General features: G+C 41.9%; 1 protein-coding gene across 4 annotated transcripts in view; it reads right to left on the minus strand.

The window, feature by feature from the left end:
* Positions 1–8803: 8803 nt before the first annotated feature.
* Pafah1b2 (platelet activating factor acetylhydrolase 1b catalytic subunit 2) overlaps positions 8804–21858 on the minus strand; it is a 54282-nt gene continuing 41227 nt past the window's right edge. For all 4 annotated transcript variants that reach the window (XM_059267759.1, XM_059267760.1, XM_059267758.1 and 1 more), the window contains exons 2-6: positions 21036–21123; positions 17415–17504; positions 15943–16059; positions 14371–14493; positions 8804–9574 (exon numbers count right to left, since the gene is read on the minus strand). In XM_059267759.1, the coding sequence (XP_059123742.1) occupies positions 9296–9574; positions 14371–14493; positions 15943–16059; positions 17415–17504; positions 21036–21116 (690 nt within the window). In that variant the 5' untranslated portion in view covers positions 21117–21123 and the 3' untranslated portion in view covers positions 8804–9295. The remainder of the gene's footprint in view (positions 9575–14370; positions 14494–15942; positions 16060–17414; positions 17505–21035; positions 21124–21858) is intronic.

Raw genomic sequence — 21858 nt, forward strand, 5'->3', positions numbered from 1 at the left:
GCTATATGGGCACTGCCTCAAAGCCCAAAGGAAGACTTTGATGTCAGAAAGTTCTAGTTAAAACTTTGCACTGTATCCTTGGGCAAATAAACTCCAAATGTTCAAGAGCCAAGTCTCATCCCCATTGTTCTGAATACTGCAGGTGGTATAGAATGCCTGTGTGCATATCTTTTTTTTTTTTTTTTTTCCCTTCTCCCCCTTTTTTTCAAGACAGGGTTTCTCTGTGTGGCCCTGGCTGTCCTGGAACTCACTCTGTAGACCAGGCTGGCCTTAAACTCAGGGATCTGCCTGCCTCTGCTTCCCAAGTGCTGGGACTAAAGGTGTGCACCACCACATCCAGCTCTGCATGAGTATTTTAAACTATTGCCTAAAGACCAGGAAGAGCAGCTTGGCTTGATGACACACATCTGTAATCCCAGCTAGTCAAGAGGCTGAGTCAGGAGGTCCACAGGTTCAAGGCCTGCTTAAATAAGTTAGCAAGCCCTGTGTCAAAACATAAAAAGGGCTTAAGATGTACGTAACTCGGTGGTAGAGCACTTGCCCGGTAAGTGAGGAGCCTGGATTCAATCTGCTGTACTGGGTGGGTGTGTGGGTGAGGGGAGGAATTTTAAAAATTGGCACGGGAAATGAGATCAAATGGCTTTAAGCAATGGGCAGGCTTTCTGCCAGAGCAAGAGCTATCACTTTCCATTCCCTACAGCTTTCACCACTCACTGAGTCACCCGGGCCCTGTATCTGGTTCCCTCTGGCTATATGACAGAACCCTAAGAGCTTTCCAGGAAAGGCTGACTGGGCATCAGGTTGCAGGACACAATCAGATAAATAATAGATCAATTCAAATCTGTGCCTCCAAGGATCACTGACAAGAAACCAGTGGCTCTCTTCCACCTACAGAAAAGCCTGAGCCTGAGGCCAGTAAGTTGGGGTGCTGCTAAGGAGTTGTGCCCAACTCTTAGACATCTACAGATCACAGGGAACTCTGCGGCCCTAGCCCCACTGTTCTGAATGACCCAAGAGCCCCTCGCTTTACACACCTCTCACATCTTTTACTGGTCTGAAGCCTTCCAAGATGACTTCCTAATTCCTAATAACTCCAAAACAGTCTAGCCTCTTCTAAATCTTTTTTTCAAAGAAAGGGTGTCACTACGAAGTTTGGCTGGCCTGGACTCTAATATATAGAGAGGTACTCCTTATGTACACCAGGTTGGCCTCAAATGCAGAGTTCCGCCTGCCTCTGACTTCCAAGTGCTGGGATTAAAGCTATGCACCACCACACCCAGCTTCATCACTTAAAAAATTCCATTCCATTCTAATCACACAATTTAAAAGTTTCAGAATTTTTTTGGTATTATGCATGTGTTGCATCTTTCTGCTTTTTTTGTTTGTTTGTCTGTTTTGTTTTGTTTTTGAGACAAGGTTTCTCTGTGTAGCTTTGGAGCCTTTCCTGGAACTCGCTCTGTAGCCCAGGCTGGCCTCAAACTCAGAGATCCTCCTGCCTCTGCCTTCTGAGTGCTGGGATTGAAGGCGTGTGCCACCAGCACCCAGCACATCTTTCTACTTTTGTTTTGTGTGGTTTGTGGTGTTGTTTTAAATATGGTCTCAAGTAGCCTAAATTGGTCTTGAACTCCTGTCTCTACTTCCCTGAATGCTGGGGATTATAAGTTTGCAGCACCATGAGTGCCCAACCCCCTTCTTTTTCTTTTAGTGAGGCAAGGTCTATTCTGCAGCCCAGGCTGGCACAGAACTCACTGGCAATCCTGTTGCCGATTTTGTTTGTTTTTGAGGAAGGGCCTCTCTCTCTCTCTCTCTCTTTTTTTTTGGTTTTTCAAGACAGGGTTTCTCTGTGTAACAGCCCTAGCTATCCTGGAACTCGCTCTGTAGACCAGGCTGGCTTCAAAGTCACAGAGATGCACCTACCTGTGCCTCCGAGTACTGGGATTAAAGGTGTGCACCACCACCGCTTGGTCGAAGAAGAGTCTCTTTATGTAGCCCTGGCTGTCCTGGAGCTTGATATGTAGACCACACTGGCTTCAAACTCACAGGAATTCACCTACCTCTGCCTCCCAAGTGCTGGGATTAAAGGCATTCACCACCAAGCCTGCCTGCTACAGTTTTTTAAGTGTTGAAATTATAGGCTTGTGCCACCATGCCTAGCGTCTGCTTTTAATTCTTTTTTTAAAATTTTATGTGCATTGATGTTTTGGTGCCCTAGAACTGGAGTTACAGACAGTTATGAGACACGTTATAACTTTTAAAAATCATGCTTGTTGGTGTGTTGAAGATGGGGAGCTTATGTGTGAGACAGCATGCCAAAGGATAACCTGCAGAAGTCAGGTCTCTTCTTCCCATGCGTCCTGGGAATAGAACTCAGGAGGTCAGGCTTGGCAGCAAATGCCCTTACCCAAGTAAATTTCATTTCTATTTCACCTTCATTTATCACTAACAAAAATAATCTCTATGCTCTTGTCTGAGTTCTGAGTTTCTAGCCAGACGACAAAGAAAGACTTCCCATTCATTCATTCATTCATTCATTCAGTGCCTGGCCTGTAATTGTCACTAAGCTGTGATGGGAACAGAGAGAAGCTTAAAGCACCTTCTGTATTTACGTAGGCTTGGGAGATGGCTCAGCAGATAAAGACGATTTGCCCAGCCTTAAGACCTAAGTCCCATAACCAGAACCCACATGGTTAAGGAGAGAACCAACTCCCACAGGCTGCCCTCCAACCTCCCCAGGTCACTGTGGCAATTTGCACACACTTCAAAATATATGTAGTTTGAAAAACAAAGAACAACAAAAACAGCCACCCTTTTTAAAGTTTACAGAGGATATCACGTGACCATAGGCTTGAGCCCTCACAGACTGGAGCTAGAAACAGGACAAAACAGCAAACTCTCCAGTTGGGTGAAACTTAACTAGCCAGCAAGGAGGACAGGAACATATTCCAGACAGCAGTGTCACCGTGGAGCAGTTGTACACTTAAGTCATGGTGCCAGCATGAAAGCTCAAAGGATTAAACAACAAGGGGAAAGTCTTAAACTTGACCTTGTAAGCCAGTAGCTGTCTGTCCATGCTGTTGTATTTGACTTCTTCACTAGTGTGCTGATTTGTAATCTTGTAAAGCTTGCTCAGTGTGCATGTCTGTAATCTTAGCACCTAGGAGGCTGAGGCAAGGTGGTCAGTCTGAACCCAGTCAGGGATAGATGGGAGAACCTGTCTAAAAACAACACACAAACAAACAAACAAAATGTGCTTATAAATGAATTAAGTTTAAATGAGCCAGAAACTAAGTAAAGGCAAGAGGCCTACATGAGATCACACTGGCATCAAAGAGAAACTCTGAAGATCCTTGATTCAGAACAGCTACGTACAAATGTGAGCAAGCTGGGCCCAGTAATCCAGGTCTGTAATTCCACCTACTTGGCAGGCTGAGGCAGAGGACAACCAGTTCAAGGCCAGCCTGCACAACATAGGGAGACCTTATTTAAAAACAATCTAAGGTAGTCTTTAACAAAGACAAGATCTCTAAGAGCTTGGGTAGAGAGGAACTTTGCTGTATTAGCTGCATTGGAAGAAAAGCACTGATTTCATATTTCTGCCTTTTATCATCTGTAGCCTGCCTTTCAATGCAGCAGCATCACTGTGGCAGTGTGATAAAGTGAGTATGCCGTAGAAATGTTTAGTCATATGCTCCAGTGTAACTACTGCTGGTGTGCTGTGTCATTAGGATAAGTTACCATGTACTAGTCTCATAGCTTCACAGAATGCTTGGAACACAATTTCAGCTTGGGAGGCATGGGCGGTAAATGAGGCTATGTTCAAGGTTCATGTCCTGTATTGGCATCATGATGTGTCATACTGGGACCGATGACACTCACTCATCTATCTATCTGAAAAACTATTCTAGCCTTATCTATAAGATGGATGTCAAGGAAAGCAGTCATGTTTTCTGGAGGTCTGAGTAAGACTTTGTCTGAGGTTTTCAACTGCAATTATGGTCTCCTCCTTCATGGCACTGGAAGCAGGCCAACTGTCTACACTGAAGCTATCGTTCTGGCCAGATGTGGTGAACACTGTAACCTTAGCACTTAGAAAACAGAAGCAGGATGATGAGTTCAAGATCATCCTCAGCTACACAATGAGTTCCAGGCCAGCCTGAGCTACAGGACAAACAAATCTTTCTGGATATTGGAAGGATTAACTATGCAGGGAGTTGCATTTTTTTTTTTTTTTTGGTTTTTTTTTTTTTTTTTTTTTTTCTCGAGACAAGGTTTCTCTGTGTAGCTTTGCGCCTTTCCTGGAACTCACTTGGTAGCCCAGGCTGGCCTCGAACTCACAGAGATCCGCCTGGCTCTGCCTCCCGAGTGCTGGGATTAAAGGCGTGAGCCACCACCGCCCGACAGGGAGTTGCATTTTGACTCCACATTCTCTTTACATTTTAAATTCATTCATCTAAGTAGTATCCTCTAAATTTGACTTTACTGACAAGCTAACACAGAGTGCTGTTGCCTCTGCAACCCCATAGGTACATCAGTACAAATTCTTGTTCCACAATTTCATTTCAGTGCTGGTTGAAGGTGGGAAGTCAGACGGCCAGACAGTGCACTTTAAGTAAGTCTATTGAATGTTGTGACCACACAAAAAGTAGAACTAAAAGGGAGACACCAGTAGCATGTAGACTAAAGCAGCTGCTGCCTCACCCAGGGGAGAAGACACAGCAATCCTAGAACATCCGCCTGAGGGCAACTAGATCCACGATGACTTATCTCATCAGAACCTAGAGCAATGGGCAGCACCAGGGCAAGGAGGGAAGGCTGCCTCAAAGCTGGGCTCAACTATTTAAGCTAGGCTACCTTAGCTCAGGTGTGACACTCAATTTCTAAGCCTCTTCTTTTTTCAAGACAAGGTTTCTCTGTGTAACCCTGGCCTCTTAACCAATAGCTATATGGGGCTACAGCCACACAAAACACCTGGGATGGAAGATATCCTGAAGCATTTCTCCCTAGAAGTTACAGGAATCCAGAAGAGCAGGCCATCTGAGTGTAAGCTGCAGGTAACAGGAGACACTGGTCCAAGCATTCAAATCATGGTGACTGTTGGTATGAAGAATGGAGAAACAATGCCACCTGGGACATTCTGTGAATAAATTCTAAACACTGAATTTACAAAACAGGGTCAAAGGTCAGTTTATGGTTTATTAGTTATCTGTAAGGCCAGGAGGCATGGTAGGGCACACCTTTAATCTGAGCACATGAGAGGTGTGGCAGGCAGATTTCTAAGTTCCAGGCAAGGCTACATAAGGAGATTGTGACCAATCTGCAACACTCTCTCACTTATCTACTCAGGGTCACGTGTAATTACTCACCCATCCTACTGTCCTACCCTGTGGGAGGTGGAGTCAATTTGGTACATTCAGTTTCATGGGACCTAAGATGAGCCAAGAATCCACTTTGTTTATAAGGTAGGAAAACCCATCCCTGCTTTTTCCATTGGAATCTAAACTATGATAAAAGAGACAGGAAGGCCGGGCGGTGGTGGCGCATGCCTTTAATCCCAGCACTCGGGAGGCAGAGCCAGGCGGATCTCTGTGAGTTCGAGGCCAGCCTGGGCTACCAAGTGAGTTCCAGGAAAGGCGCAAAGCTACACAGAGAAACCCTGTCTCGAAAAACCAAAAAAAGAGACAGGAAGACATCAGTAAGTTCGCAGTGAAATGTTGACTTTTATATTAAATAAGCACTGAACAGAATGGATTCTAGTCAAGAAGCCTTTACCAAAACACAATCACGAGCTTCCCTGGGGAGGTTCAGTCAGCCTGCTGCAGTGGTCCTGGAGAGGAAGATTACAGGCAAGCCCCAACTCTGCTCCCACCCACACCACTCAAGGGTCAGGAGCTGGCCATGCTCCCTTCTGTGTCTACTTTCCTCACCACTGTAATAAATATAAAACTGGCACTGTTCACACACCTCAGCACAAACAGGTTTCAGGCATTAGCATACAACTGTAAGTGGTTGGGTTGAAAAACGCAAACAGAAATTTGGGACTTTTTTAACAATGAGAGTTACAATTCTCAAGGACAGGGCATGAGCTACTCAAAACTTACTTTGCTGGGTGAAGAATTTTGACAGAAGACTCAGGATTAGACAAAGGTCCTCAACAGTCCTACCAGCCCTGACATTGTGGCCAGAGCACTGCCAACGTAATCTACAACGCAAGAGCAGCCAAGCCACTTGCAACAGATGATGCCTGTGGCAGGGTATCTCCAACCCGCCACATTAGAGACGTGACCCCTAGCACCTGGACGGTAGAGCTTGCAGAAAAACTGAGTTCAAGGGCATCCACAGCTACGTGGTTAAGTTGAAAGCCAGGCTGTCTCAAAGGGAAGAAAAATGTTGGGAAAGGAAGAGAACAAGCCAGGAATGGTGGAGGCGGCCTGTAATCCAGGGCTGGAAAGAGAGAGACAGGAGGATCACCATACATTCTAGGGCAGCCAGGGTACATGTAGACTCTGCCTAAGAAAACCACCAGCCCACCTACCACAAAGAGAGAACAAAGTATTATCTGTGCTACCTGTCTGGTCCCTTAATCACAATGACAAACTAGGACATTTCATGTGGACACTGCATTCAGTTCACATCTTTAAAAAAGAACAAAATTACAAAGACTAAGCAATCTGGGATGTAAACCAAAGAAAAAGCAATAAACACTGTTCCCCTAAAACAGCACAAATAAACCTGGCAAGAAATGACAGTGGACTCAGTAGCTGCACGTTAGCAATAGGGCAGAGTTTTATTTAAAAGGCTAGTGGTTCAAATACTATTGCTTGAATAGCTCTGGTAGATATAAAATGTAGTAACATCTGAGGTTTATACACATATGCAGGAGCTGAAGGCCAGCTCATAGGACTAGTTCATCCTTGGTCAAGAGAGAAACTACAAGCGCATGCTGCAGGAGTGACCTAATGGATTCATTTGGACCATACTCCTACTCTCCCCGAGGAACACAGAAACACCAGGATAGAAAATGTTCTTTTTACACACAAAATTCTGGCTTAATTAGATCTCCTTCCTAAAATTATACCTCAGTTCAGAAAACAATGTCTTGAAAAACTCAAGAGCTTGGGCTACTAAAAAATAAAAGAGAATTTGAATGTAGTAAACAATTTTAGTAAACACCATGTGTATTTTCCTGTTGTTAATGAAGACATGATACATTCACAAGACTATGCATTAAAATAAACTCCTACAAAGAGGCTCACCAGGAAAAAACGCCATCCCAACTTCTAATCCTTCTCAGTCAGGTGCAGGTCTCAGCACAAACCAGCCCTGATAGCTGCGTTGAAAGCAGAACATAAAGCCTAGATTGTAGCTATTGAATGTAACCATTAAGTAGAATCACGGCAGAGCACATTTAATGGGTTACTTCAATCCCCAGCCTGGTCCAGTTTAAAATGTTTGTAGATCCAGTTTGTACAGGGTCCATAGGTATATTGGACAACCAAAAATCTACTGTTCTCTCAAGTGGCAGTTTGTGTAGCTCAAGAGCAAACCAGTAGGACTGTAAAGAGCTCTCTTGAAATCTCGATGAACACACATTATGTAAGGAACCTTGAAAGTTAAATGAGCCACCTGCATGGTGGTGTATGCCTTTAATCTCAGTCCTCAGGAGGCAGGGGCAGGCAGATCTCTGGGAGTTCAAGGTCAGTCTGGTCTACATAGCAAGTTCCAGGCTACCCAGAACTACACAGTGAGACCCTGTCTCAAAAATTAAAAAATGAACCTGGTTCATCTTTACTAAAATGGTGGAATAAAGCTAGCACATCCAAAGTGGGACATGGTGGGGCATGCCTTTGATCCTGGCATTGGGGAAGCAGAGGCAGGCTGATCTCTGAGTTTGAGGACAGCCTGGTATACAGAGAGTTCCAGGACAGCCAGGACTATACAGAGAAACTCTGCCTTCAAAAAAACAAAAAAGATAGCACATGTATTATGAAGAGCAGCTTGTTTCCCATTTAAACGGTCAAATTTTTTTTTACTGATAGAATTTAAGAATTAAACCAAGGCGGTGGTGGCGCACGCCTTTAATCCCAGCACTCGGGAGGCAGAGCCAGGCGGATCTCTGTGAGTTCGAGGCCAGCCTGGGCTACCAAGTGAGTCCCAGGAAAGGCGCAAAACTACACAGAGAAACCCTGTCTCGAAAAAACCGGAAAAAAAAAAAAAAAAGAATTAAACCAATTAAAACAAACAAACAAGACTAGGGATTACTTCAGTGGCAGAGCACTTGCTTAGTATGTGCTTGGCCCTGGGTTTGATTCCAGTACTGTAAAATATATATATATCTATCTCTCTATATATATAAAATGAAAACAAACATATACACCTTAAGATAATATAAAACTTAAAATAACATCAGGCATTATGGAATGGGAAACAATTCTGACCCCTACCACAAATGCTCAAAACAAAGCAAACCATAACAGGTTGGGGAGGAGGGGGTGACAACCAGAACTCTGGGTGAGTAACACCACACAGACCCTACATCACAGAACACCACACAGAAGGAGTTATACATCAGTAAGATCATCCTGACAGCAATGCAACTCCTAGATCAAAAATGAGTTAAAAGCTTGCAATGGAAAGAACCCATCTGCAAAGAGATGAAAAGGAAGCAGAGGAAAGGCTGCATGCATGGGTCTATTATAGACATGATATTCAGCAGCATACAAATAATACCCCACAGTCCCCAGAACTTGTTTTCACTGCTAGATTGAGAGGAACAGACTCACTTGTAACTATAGCATCTTCCATATTTGAGTGACAAGCATGTTTAATCTGATGCTATATGTTATATAAAAATACTGAGGATACATGAATCAAACAAAACAACACAACACACTAACTCATGAACCTTACAACTGGACCAAAAATAAGTTTAAAGCCAAGTAGATGTGATAATTATCACATAAGACATAATCCATAGAAAAAAGGGCCAAAAGAATCTTCATGTTGTACTCGTGCTTCATGTTGTCCTAGGAAAAACAGTGATGATTCGACAAAGGTGTCATGTACAACTAAAAAGTCCCCTCTGGTTTCAAATGAATTTTCCTTGACTAATTTTTCTCCTGTGCCAAACCAACTTTTATATACAGGACCAGTTTCAATCCCTCCTCCTCCCCTTCAAACATTAGATACAAGCATCCAGGAACATTGTACAATGCAAAGTGCCTTAAGAAAGGGTTCTGTAGTGCCAGTGGTGTAACTGATCTGAGGAAGCTGGGATGCTGCTAACACTGATGGCCAGTCAAGCAATGGTGGTTTGCTTCTCCTCCGGTGTCTCCTCCAGCAACTGCATGATCAGTTCATGGAGGGGTTTGCAGATCTTTGCATAGCCCCCTCCCGTGAGATGAAGAAAATCAAACATGTCGTGGCAGGAGATGGCACCGTCCGAGTGCACGAAGCCCCCATCTGTATCCAGGAGCTGCACATTGGCAAGCTTCGGCAGGGAAACCTTGAGAAGCTGGTTCACCTTGGCATTCTTTTGTCTTAAAGGGTTGGGCTTCTCACCTCGAGGTAACAGACCCTGGGGCAGAGCACAGAAGAGCATTAACAGAGAGAGCTATTTGTTTTTCTTTACTTACTTATGACTTCCAGCATTCCTGGAATATCTGTTCCATCTGGCACACTCTGGCTTCTAAAATACCAGACTATGGGAGTTTGGTTTTTTTTTTTCTTTTTAAATATAATTTATTTTTATTTTATGTTCATTGGTGTTTTTGCCTGTATGTATGTCTGTGTGAAGATGTCAGAAGCCCCAGAACTAGAATTACAGACAGGTGTGAGCTGCCATGTGTGTGCTGGGTATTGAACCTGGGTCCTCTGGAAGAGCAGTCAGTGTTCTTAGTCATGGAAGCCATCTCTCTAGCCCTGACTATGGTAGTTTTATTTAAAGCTGACCTGTTTGTTCTTGAGTGTCTTCCTCATCCTGTTGCTGACTGCTGATATCTTTAGGACCCACTATTCTTCGTTCTGAACATTTTAAAATTATTTTATGTGTATGAGTGTTTTGCCTCCATATATGTCTATGTACCATATCTGTACCTGGTACCCAAAGAGGACAGAAAAGGGTATCAGATGCCCTGGAACTGAAGTTACAGATGGTTATGAGTCATCATGTGGGTACTGGGAGTCAAACCCAGGTCCTCTGAAGAACAGCAAGTGCTCTTAACCACTAAGCCATCTCTCCAGCCTGCTACTCTGAACATCTTAGCCAAGATCTTTTTTAGAGCTTCAGAACTCCACTGAACTTCCACCTACAGACGAAATGTTCCTGAAGTCCCCACAGCATGCCCAACAGCAGTATATCATCTTCTCTTTAAACTGTGCTCCTTGTCCATTGTATCAACTGTCATTCCAACATCCCAAGTCTCTCACCTCACATTTCTTATTTATCATGGAATCGCTAAATGCTTACATTCTATATATTTCTCTAATCAATCTTTGTTTTCTGAGACAGAATCTCATGAATCCCAGGCTGGCCTTAAACTACTACATGGCTAAGGATTACAGGCAAATACTAGTACATCTGGTTTATGTGGTACCAGGAATGGAACCCAGGGCTTCACTGCATGCCCAGCAAGCACTGTATCAACCGCGTCACATCCGCAGCCTCCATCTTCTTTTTCTTCACCACAATAATATACATTACTGTTGCTTAGGAACTCAATGCTATTCATATCAATTACTAAAATATCTCCCACTGGTTCTCCCAAAGCCAGTGTGTCCTCCCTTCAATTCTTTCTCCATATACCTTGTCAGGAGAATGTAGCTTAGACAAACCTATCAATGCCAAAGAAAGCTACACTATAACATATTATAAGAAAGAGAAATGGGGGGCTGGAGAGATGGCTCAGTGGTTAAGAGCACCGCCTGCTCTTCCAGAGGACCTGAGTTCAATTCCCAGCAACCACACAGTGGCTCACAACCATCTGTAATGAGACCTGGTGCCCTCTTCTGGCCTGCAGGGACACATGCAGACAGACACTGTATACATAATAAATAAATCTAAAAAAAAAAAAAAAGAAAAAGAAAGAGAATTGGAATCAAAGCTGTCTTAATGAAACACATGAATTACATACCTAGTAAGATAAATATATCCTAAATTAATTTTAACTTGTATATCAATGATCTAATACAATTTTCAGATAAATCAATGGCAGTCTTCCTATTATGGTAAAGAGAAATATTACATGTCAAGAGCAAGATTTTTTTTTTCTTTTTGGTTTTTCAAGACAGGGTTTCTCTGTGTAGCTTTTGCGCCTTTCCTGGAACTCACTTTGTAGTCCAGGCTGGCCTCGAACTCACAGAAATCCACCTGCCTCTGCCTCCCAAGTGCTGAGATTAAAGGCCTGTGCCACCACTGCCCAGCAAGAGCAAGATTTTATTAATGCAAACTAGCAGTCGTGTTCAACAGAAGTACTGCCAGACACTGCCATCCTTGCAGCTGGCCAATGCCTAGTAATGGCACACAAGGAAACGTAACTGCTATTCAGGTAAATATTTTGTTCCCAATTTCTCCTACAGAGTATGTAAGATGTTGTATTTCAAGAACAGATTTATTGTGTGTCCTTTATTTTACTTATTTGTTATTACTGGTAGTACTGGGGATTAATCCAAGGGCCTCATGAATGTAAAGCAAGAGCTCCACCATGAGCTACAGTGCCAGCCCTTACTGTGAGTTTTTTATTGGTTTGTTTGGTTGGTTTTGGCTTTTTTCAGAACAGGGTTTCTCTGGGTATCCCAGGCTGTCCTGGAACTGTCCAGCTCTGTAGACCAGGCTGGCCTCAAACTCAAAGATCCAGCTGCCTCTGCCTCCCTAGTGCTGGGATTAAAGTTGTGCACCACTACTGCTCAGCCTTACAGTGAGTTTTATTTTACAAAAAATAAACATATATTCAAAGCATACACTTGTACATATTTACTCTAGTTCTTTCAGTAATGTGTTGGGGCTTTGGTTGCCAATTTACTTATGATTTTATAGCTCCCCAAAAGCCATAGAGAATTCTCAGATTGTTACACTGGTTCATCTCCCTCTATACTCGCTATGCTAAAACACTTCAAATGATGAAGTCAGTCCTAAGGCTGAGCTTATTACTGTTAAGTGCAAACTCAGGGACTAGCAGTGATGGCTGGCACATGCCTGTAATCCTCACAGTTGGGGGCTAAAGAGGAGAAGTTAAATATCTTCAGCTACACATTGAGTCTGATGCCAGCCTTGGCTAGAGAATACCCTGTCTAAAAAAAGTTGAAGACTCTGTACCTAATATTTCACATGTTAACAATGCTAACAAAGTCTGGTTGAGATAGAAGGAATAACCAGGAAACATGACCAGGGACCAATAAACACACACTTTGTTCTAACTCTCAAGTCATAAAAAACAGCAGAATGACTATTTCTCATGATTGGGGCAACATATCTACTAGGATTTACAAACAAGAATGAGGAAAAAATAGCCATTGAGATGGCTCAATGAGAAAAGTCATTGCCAATAAACCTGTTGATCTAACCTCAATCCCCAGAAACCAGGTGGTATAAGAAAAATCAACTCTCTTAAGTTGTCTTTTGACCTTCATATACATACCATGGCACAAGTTTGTACGGCACACACAAAATAACTAACTATAAAAAAAAAAAGTGAGAAAAAGTTTATGTATTTGCATAACATTTTCCTTAATCAAAGTACCAAGATATGCTGGTTCATTTTTTCCCCCTTTGATTTGAAATCATTGCTAAAATAAGACATTAAACTCCTAGCCACAAAGATGGCTCAATGGGTAAAGTTCTTGCTGCCCATGCACAAGAACCTAAGTTCCCCAGAATCCAAGGAAAGCAAGGCACAGCAGTTATCCCCAATCCCTGAACTGCTGTTCTGAGACAGGAGGTAGGGACAGGAGGGTTCCTGGACGTTTGTGGGCCAGCTACCCTGGAATATGCATTGTGGAACAAGAGATGCTGTCTCAAACTAGGTAGAAGGCAAAGACCAACATCTGAAGTTGTTTTGTAACATGTGCATCATGGCATTCACACTCACATGTAGACGCATACATGTATGCATACACAGAGATAATTTAATCTGTTCTAATTCTGTTTCTTTTAGACTTTCCAAATAGTGTGTGTGTGTGTATCCAAATATGTGTGTGTATGTTTAAGTAATCATAGGTTTTTCCACTTCAAAACATCATGATCTTTTTCACATCCACTCATAGTTGTAATATGATCTGTGCTAATGTATTAAAAAACTCTGGGATCACTCCCCTATCAGATTCATCATTTAGGTTACATCTAATGTTTCAGTATTATTGATAAGACCATAATCAATACCTTTATCAAATTTGGTTTATTTTTTATATATAAATTTGGTGCTAGGGATCAAATCCAGGGTCACACACATACTATGCAAATGCTCTACCATTGAGTTATATGCCCTCAGCTCCTTAAATATCCACTTTAAAACAAAGAATATTTATGGAGAATTTACCCTGAACTGTTCATACATTAACATTCCCATGAAGCTTTTTCAGATCTCAGTCACAACATACCAGTATGGAATAAGGCATTGAGTGCAACAGCTATTCCAACAATTAAATGCCATGAAATAAAAACTAAGATCTGGAGCTGGCAAGGTAACCCACCTGGTAAAAGCCATCACGAAACCTAATGACCTGAGTTTGATCCCTGGCACCTACATAGTGGTAGAAGAGAACTATTTCTTTTGTTGTTGGTGGTGGTTTTTTTAAGATAGGGTTTCTCTATGTGGCCCTGGATGTCCTAGAACTTGCTCTATAGACCAGGCTGGCCTCAGACTCACAGAGATCTGTTTGCTCCTGACTTCCAAGTGCTGGGATTAAAGATGTTTGCCACCATCACCCACCCAGTGAAAACTAATTCTTTTTTTTTTTTTTTTTTTTTTTGTTTTTTGAGATAGGGTTTCTCTGTGTAGTTTTAGTGCCTTTCCTGGATCTCGCTCTGTAGACCAGGCTGGCCTCGAACTCACAAAGATCCGCCTGGCTCTGCCTCCCGAGTGCTCGGATTAAAGGCGTGTGCCACCACCGCCAGGCGAAAACTAATTCTTATAGGTTGGGTTCAGACACACACCAGTCAAAAAAGATCTAACTTTTCAGCACCTACAAGATAAAACCCGAACTACTAGTAATAGCAAATACCTCTCTCCATGACCTTTCCTCTTAACCATCCTGTCCTTACAACAACCATCAGAAACTGCTCCCACTTACAGACTCTGTATTGATGAGATACCATTTTTGAAAAGATTCTCAGTGGATCTAAAGATATAAAACTCTCCACCCAGAAGGACTACTTACCAGCACAATGACTTTGGCCTGTGGCTGCCTTGTATTTATAAGCTGTACAATAGCCTCAATTCCACCTGCTACTTCTTCTGCTGTGTTTTCATGGTTGTTTGTTCCTACCCAGACAACAATGACCTGTAATGAGGGAAGAAAAAAGAAGGGAGAAGATAAAGACCAAGAAATAAAAGAACATAAAACATTTAAATGAAAAGCTTACTTTAAAAAAAAATCAAGAGAATCGGGAACAGGTGAGAAGGCTCAACAGGTAAAGGGATTTGCCAAGAAGCCTAATGACCTAAGTTCGATCCCTTGGACCCACAAGTTGCAAAGAAGGAACTGACTCCCACCAATGTCCTCTGACCTCCACGGTGCCACAGTATGTTCACTCACATGTGTGCACGTGAAGACACAAGCAAAATAAATAAAAACTGTAATAAAAACTTTAAAAAAATCAAAAGAAGAATGAGCTTCTCAGATGATGTTGGGTCACTTCAGTTTGGGAAACTGAAACTGAAAGTGAAATGGCTTCATGGTTGCCAAACCTTCAATCTGAGTTCAATTTCCGAGCCCACGTGGTAGAAAGAGAAAACCCATTTCTACAAGGTGCCCTCCGACTTTTACACATACACTGCAGCACATAATGCATACACATGAAATAAATATAATCAAATTCCTCGCCCCAAAACAGTGACTTATGCCTAATATTATGTTTTAAGATAAACTATGAGGATTTAATATTTAAGTGCCAAAATTATACCAGGAAGAAACAAGAAAGAATTACTCTCCCAATTCATTCTACACAGAAAAAAACAATGAACTCAACTGAATAAAAATGAAATGTTCCTGGCAGACAGATGGATTAAAGTGGGATTTAAGGAACTGCTTCATACACAGTAAGATTTTCCCTGGTTAGAAATACATTATGCAGTAGCAGGAGCACCCAGGAGTGCAAAGGCTACAAATACACAGGTGCACTCAAGAAAGAAGTCACTGGCATGGAGGCTGTGTTTTAGACATGGTTTCTCCGCTTGTATTTAAAAGGCATGCACCACTATGCCCAGTGAAACCAACTTTCATTAGTTGGTTTCCTCCTTTGTTTCCTCTTTTCTTTCTCTTTAGGGGTTGAAAAAAATTGTATGCAGTGCACCAAGTGCAGATGTTTATAATGTGATAAGGCATTACAGATTCATTTGTTCACATTTGTCCTAAACATTTTTCAGAAGCACTCAGAGAACTTGGCTATATATCTGTTTATATGCTAAGAATTTCCTGAAGTGAGTCATGGCTCTGCTTCCCACCGTATTGTCCAGGCCCACACATTCCACATTCTACTGAGCATCAATTTGATTCCTACAATTGAAGAGTCCTAACAATCACAATACAACTCAGCCAAACAACAGATTGAGTCCTTTTTAAGTCAGTGCCTCAGTATGTTTCCTAAGCAATGATGTTTCCCATAAACAAGCATGAAGCAAAGAGCAAGCATAAAACAGGCCTTTCAAGAAGCAATTTTTCACAACTTTAAACAACCATATTTGAAAGACTCAAGATTAATCATACTCTTTTAAAAGTATGTTTCCTCACCTTAGGTTTAATGTTCTCCAGTTCTCCATTCTTTAGTCTCCATAAAACATGTCGTGTTGTGTCTCCCCCAATTCCAAAATTAAGTGCATGAAGTGGGGAAAACAGCTCTCTCCATATCTAAAGACAAAAAACTTGATATAGTTAAACTAAAAAATAAATAAATAAATAAATAAATCACTGGAAATAAAAGTTCTTCAATTGCAACGTGATTTAATACATCTAAGACTAATAAATCTTCCACATTTTTGTTGTTACTTTTTGGGACAGGGTTTCTCTGTGCAGCCCTGGCTGTCCTGGGACTCACTCTAGACCAGGTTAGCCTCAAACTCAGAGATCTGCCTGTCTCTGCCTCCCTAGTGCTGGGATTCAAGGTGTGCACTACCACCGCCACTAATCTTCGACATGCTAACCTTCCACGTTCCTTATTCAAATGTTAGCACTGAAAACAATATGCCACTCACTTAAAGGGCTTTGAGATGCTAGCGTGCAGTGACTCAGTTCTTAATGAAGCACTTAATGAAGAGTCTCAGCTCAAGAACCTACACAGCACATTCTATGCCCATTGAGACAGCAACACCCTAAATCAAGCTGTCAGCTCAATAAACACTTTTTCATGAATTCAACTATTTTTTAAAAAATGAAGTGAAGCCAGGAGGTAGTGGCACATGCCTTTAATCCCAGCACTTGAATTTCTATGAGTTCGAGGCCAGCCTGGACTACAGAGAGAGTTCCAGGACAGGTAAGACTGTTATATAACTGTTCTATAAAGAAACCTTGTCTAAAAGAAGAAGAAGAAGAAGAAGAAGAAGAAGAAGAAGAAGAAGAAGAAGAAGAAGAAGAAGAAGAAGAAGAAGAAGAAATACAAGTTGAAGAAACTTAAGAGTATTGGAACCAAAAAGAAACAAAGCTGTATTTTCTTTTAAGCTTCCTTTGGAAGAATGCCCAACCCTAAAAAGATTCGGAAAAGCCCATTAGAAAAATATACAGTAAGTTGCAGGGCAGTGGTAGTGCACTCCTTTAATCTTAGCACTCAGGAGGCATAGACAAGCAGATTTGAAGTTTGAAGCTAACCTGGTCTACAGAGTGAGTTCCAGGACAGCCAGGGCTATACAGAGAAACTTGATCTCTACCCCCTGCCCCCCACCCCCAACACACACACACACAAAATACATCAGAAAGTGGTAGAACACAAACAAGTGAGAATCATGAGCAGGACAAAGCAAACAGAAGTAAGAATGAGACATCACCACCAGGCAAATACAGCAAACGTCAAGCTTCTTGAAAGTCAAGAGCAAAAAGGGAGTTTAGTCACAAATAATACTACACCAGGAATCCCACTAGGTAGATCTGCCTTCCCTTGTAGACGGCACTAGAGCATCTCTGAATCCTAAGCCTATGAGGTCAGTTTAGAAAGAAAGCTTGTAAGTTATCAGTGGACATACACTAGGAGCCAAGAACACCCTCTGATTTACCTCATACTGCTGCATCAACTGTACCATGGAATCTCCCACAAACAGCACGTCCGGCTCTTTGTCTTTACAGTCCAGAACAAACCTATTATGCTGGTTTGTAGAAGAAAGAAAAATAAGAAATTGGTATTTCTTTCCTTTCGCAATTTGTTGGCCTAAACAAATTGTTGTCCAACCCGGTACTGTAAAACATTCTTTATGAGCAAGACCCAGAGATCCACCCCCAATACTATAAAATAGGTAAGCAAGCAAGCAAACCAACCAAGCTATTCATCTTTTTTAGGCTATCCTAAAGCTTACTCTTTTTTTCTGTACTTAATTGGAAATTAATTTCTACCCTTATCAGACTGATCATTCTATTAATTGGTTTAGAGTCAAGAAAATCACAATTCTACCAAATCCAGAATGTCAAAATGCTTCATATAATTAAACAAACAAACAAACAAACAAACAAACAAACAACCTCTACCTTTCCCTTAAATTAGGAAAAAAAATAAAAAGGCATTTTTGGGGCCATCAAGATGACTCAGTAGTAGGTAAAGGCCCTTACAGGCAAACCTGTTTGAACCCTGGAACTCAAATGGCAGGAGAGAACCAACTCTTGTAAGTTGCCCTCTGACCCAGAGACACACACAGACAGACAGACACGATCACACACAGACACACACACATAATTTAAAACAAAAAGAAACCTTTCAGGACAGGGTCTCACCAGAAACTTGTTACATAGACCAGGCTAACCTCAAAATTTGCAGCAATCCTCCTCCTCCCTGTGTCTCTGTGCTGCCTTACAGACCTGTGCAACCACACCAACACAAACCTATTATAACAGTTTCTAGATTTGCTTTATCTCTTTGTACAGCTACGCATTGTTAAACTATTTGAGTTTTGTTGTGTTTTTGAGATGAAATCTCACTATACAGTCCTGGCTGGCCTATAACTTGATATACAGACCAAAATGGTCTCAAATTCAAGAGATCCACCTGCCTTTACCTGAGTGTTGGTAGTTAATGTGTGTGCCAACTCTATCTTTTTTTTTTTTTTTTTTTTTGGTTTGTTTTGAAACTGTCTCAAACACCCCAGGCTAGCCTTGAACTCCTGTATCCTTCTGCCTCTACCTCCCAAGTGTGCTGGGAAAATAGGTGTGAACTAAACCATTCTTTTAATTTTTTTCTTTTAAACTTTTACTTTACATAGGCCTGCATATGCATGTGAGTGTATGAGGGTGACTGAGAAAGCCACAAGAAGGCATCCTATCCCTTGAAGCTGGAGATTCAGGTGTTCTGTAAACCACCCAATGTGGGTGCTGGATCTGAACTCTGCTCTTCATAATTATGTAGCAAACGTTTTTAACTGCTGAACCATCTCTCTACTACCCATGACTCAAGTCCTTCAGCAAACACAAGTTAAAATGTTGCTTTTTAAAAAAATTTATTTATTATTGTATACAGTGTTCTGTCTGCATGTATGCCTGCAGGCCGGAAGAGGGCACCAGGTCTCATTACAGATGGTTGTGAGCCACCATGTGGTTGCTGGGAATTGAACTCAGGACCTTTGGAAGAGCAGTCAGTGCTCTTAACGGCTGAGCCATCTCTCCAGCCCCTAGAATGTTTTTTTATGAAACCATACTAAGAAAATAAAAAATAGCCCATTAACATCTAACATCCAATCCATGTTCAGGCTTTACAGACTCTTTTTTAAAAGTATTACATTTATTTTTTAACCAAGATCTAATTAAAACCCAAGTTTTTTTTTTCTTCTCAGCTTCCTCTTGAAGTAGATGTCTAGCTTTTAGATATAATACACATTTTGAACACAGCTATAACATCCAAATGTTAAACTGTCAGTAGACCAGCACTCAATCCTTTTCAGTCCAATCCAAGTTTGAAAGCAGTGGTAACCCAGCAGTGGCATGCCTGACTCACTCTCCCTTCCCCTTCTTTCAATTAAGTTGCCTACTAAGCTGGCTTCAAACTCTGGGTCTCAAGTGATCTTTCTGCCTCAGTCTACTAAATAACCAGAACTAGAAGTGTGCACCACAGGGCCCAGCTAAGTCTATCACTGAACCACACACACAGCCCTACTCATTGGCTTTTGTTTTGTTTGTTTAAAGTCAGGGTCTAAATATGTAGCCCAGGTTGGGCTTTAACTCCTGGGAGTCCTGCCTCAATCTCCTGAGTTTAGATGCTAGGCATGTGCTACCTAGCATATCTGGTTAAGAAACTTTTTTTTGCCGGGCTGTGTTGGGGCACATCTTTAGTCCCAGCACTCAGGAGACAGAGGCAGGTGGATTTCTGTGAGTTCGAGGCTAGCCTGGTCTACAAATCGAGTTCCAGGACAGCCAGGGCTACACAGTGAAACTCTGTCTTGAAAAACCATTAAAAAAAAGAGAAACTTCTGATGTTGTTTGTTGTTTGAGACAGGGTCTTACACTATGTAGCTCTGGTTGTCCTGGAACTCACTACATAGAGAAGGCTGGCCTTGAACTCACCACCATCTGGCTAGGCAACAGTTTCTAATCTAGTTTCAGGGACAGGTCTACAGATTATTCCTTTTTCCTAAACCCTAGAATCAGGGATGGGGATCTCAGTTGGTAGAGTATTTACCTAGTGAGCATTTTATGACTATAATCTCAGCAAGTGGGAGGCGGAAGCAGGATTATTAGAAGACCTGTCTCAAAAACAAAATTAAAAAAGAAAAAAGAAAGAAATGGTGGTGGTGGCACACATCTTTTTCAAAAATAATTTATTTCATGTGCATTCGTGTTTTGCCTATATATATGTCTGTGTGAAAGTGTCAGATCCCCAGAAAATGAAAATAAAGGCAGTTATGAGTTGAGCTGTCACGTGGGTGCTGGGAATTGGAACTCCGGTCCTCTGGAAGAGCAGCCAGTACTCTTAACCACTGAGTCATTTCTCCAACCCTGTGGCATACATCTTTCACCCCAGCATTCAGGAGGCAGAAGAAGGAGGATCTCTCTGAGTTCAAAGCCATCCTGGTCTACAGAGCAAGTTCCAGGACAGCCAGTGCTAAATAGAAAAACCCTGTCTTGAAAACAAAAACAAAACAAAACAAAAAAACTCTTGGTAGTCCTGGCATATTCAGGCACCCACACACAGATATGTACATATAAAGTAAAAAAATGAAATCTAGCCAGGCGGTGGTGGTGCACGTCTTTAATCCCAGCACTCGGGAGGCAGAGGCAGGTGGATCTCTGTGAGTTCGAGGCCAGCCTGGTCTACAAAGTGAGTTCCAGGAAAGGCACAAAGCTACACAGAGAAACCTTGTCTTGAAAAACCAAAAAAAAAAAAAAAAAGAAAGAAAGAAATCTAAAACCAACCAACCAACTAAACCCTGGCCCCCTGGCAGTGGGGAAACAAGGGACGGGAGGATCCCTGAAGTATGCTGACCAGCTAGTCATGCCAAATTACTGAGCTCCAGGTTCAGTGAGAGACACTGTTTCAAAAGTAAGGTGGAGAACAATCAATTGAGGAAAACACCCGATCTCTGACCATCACATGCGTGCAAACACATGCTAGCTTGTGCACGCACACACATATACCTGCATACACACAAAACAAAGTGATCTATCCTCACAAGTAATGCATATGCACCACCCTTTACCTGAGACATCCACCTGTCATCTCCTTGAATATCTTCCGCTGCATGTGGAATAGCTGCTGGGTTGGAATCTCCTTGGCTCATTCTACACCTGAAGAGAAATGTCTGTCATGTTTCATTTATTAATAAGAACATAAAATACTAAATACTGTCAGGTTTTTTGAGACAGGGTCTCACAATGTAGGTCTGGCTGTCCTAGAACTATGTAGACCAGACTGGCCTTGAACTCACAGTGATCTGGCTGCCTCTGCCTCCTGAGTACTGGAATTAAAGGTGTGTACTACTAGCCCAGTTACTATTTATTTATTTTGGTTTTTCAAGACAAGGTTTCTCTGGGTGGCCCTGGATATCCTGGAACTCACTCTGTAGAATAGAACAGGCTGGCCTCGAAATCGCAGAGAGCTGCCTGCCTCTGCCTCCCGAGTGATAGGATTAAAGACATGTCGCACCACCATCCTGCTTTATTTTTAAAAAGATTTATTTTTGTTTATGTATAGATGTATGTATGTTTGTGCATCGCATGTGTGTAGTACCCACTAAAGCCAGAAGAGGGGGTTCAGATCCCCTGAAATTGGAGTTACAGAAGATTGTTAAGTGCCATGTGGGTGATGGCTATTTAATTGGGTCCTCTGGAAAAGCAGCCAGTGTTCTTAGCACTGAGACATCTTTCCAGCCCCTACTCTCAGGTTAAAATAATATTTATTTTATTATGGGTTTAGCTTAGGAACTAAAACAGGGTTGATTTTCAGCAGAGATGAGTTCTAGGACATGACTGCTTAAGTCTACAAAATATTATCACTGACTTAAGATAATTTCATATCACTTA

This window comes from Peromyscus eremicus, chromosome 7, assembly GCF_949786415.1.
Source record: "Peromyscus eremicus chromosome 7, PerEre_H2_v1, whole genome shotgun sequence".
Classification (NCBI taxonomy): Eukaryota; Metazoa; Chordata; class Mammalia; order Rodentia; family Cricetidae; genus Peromyscus; species Peromyscus eremicus.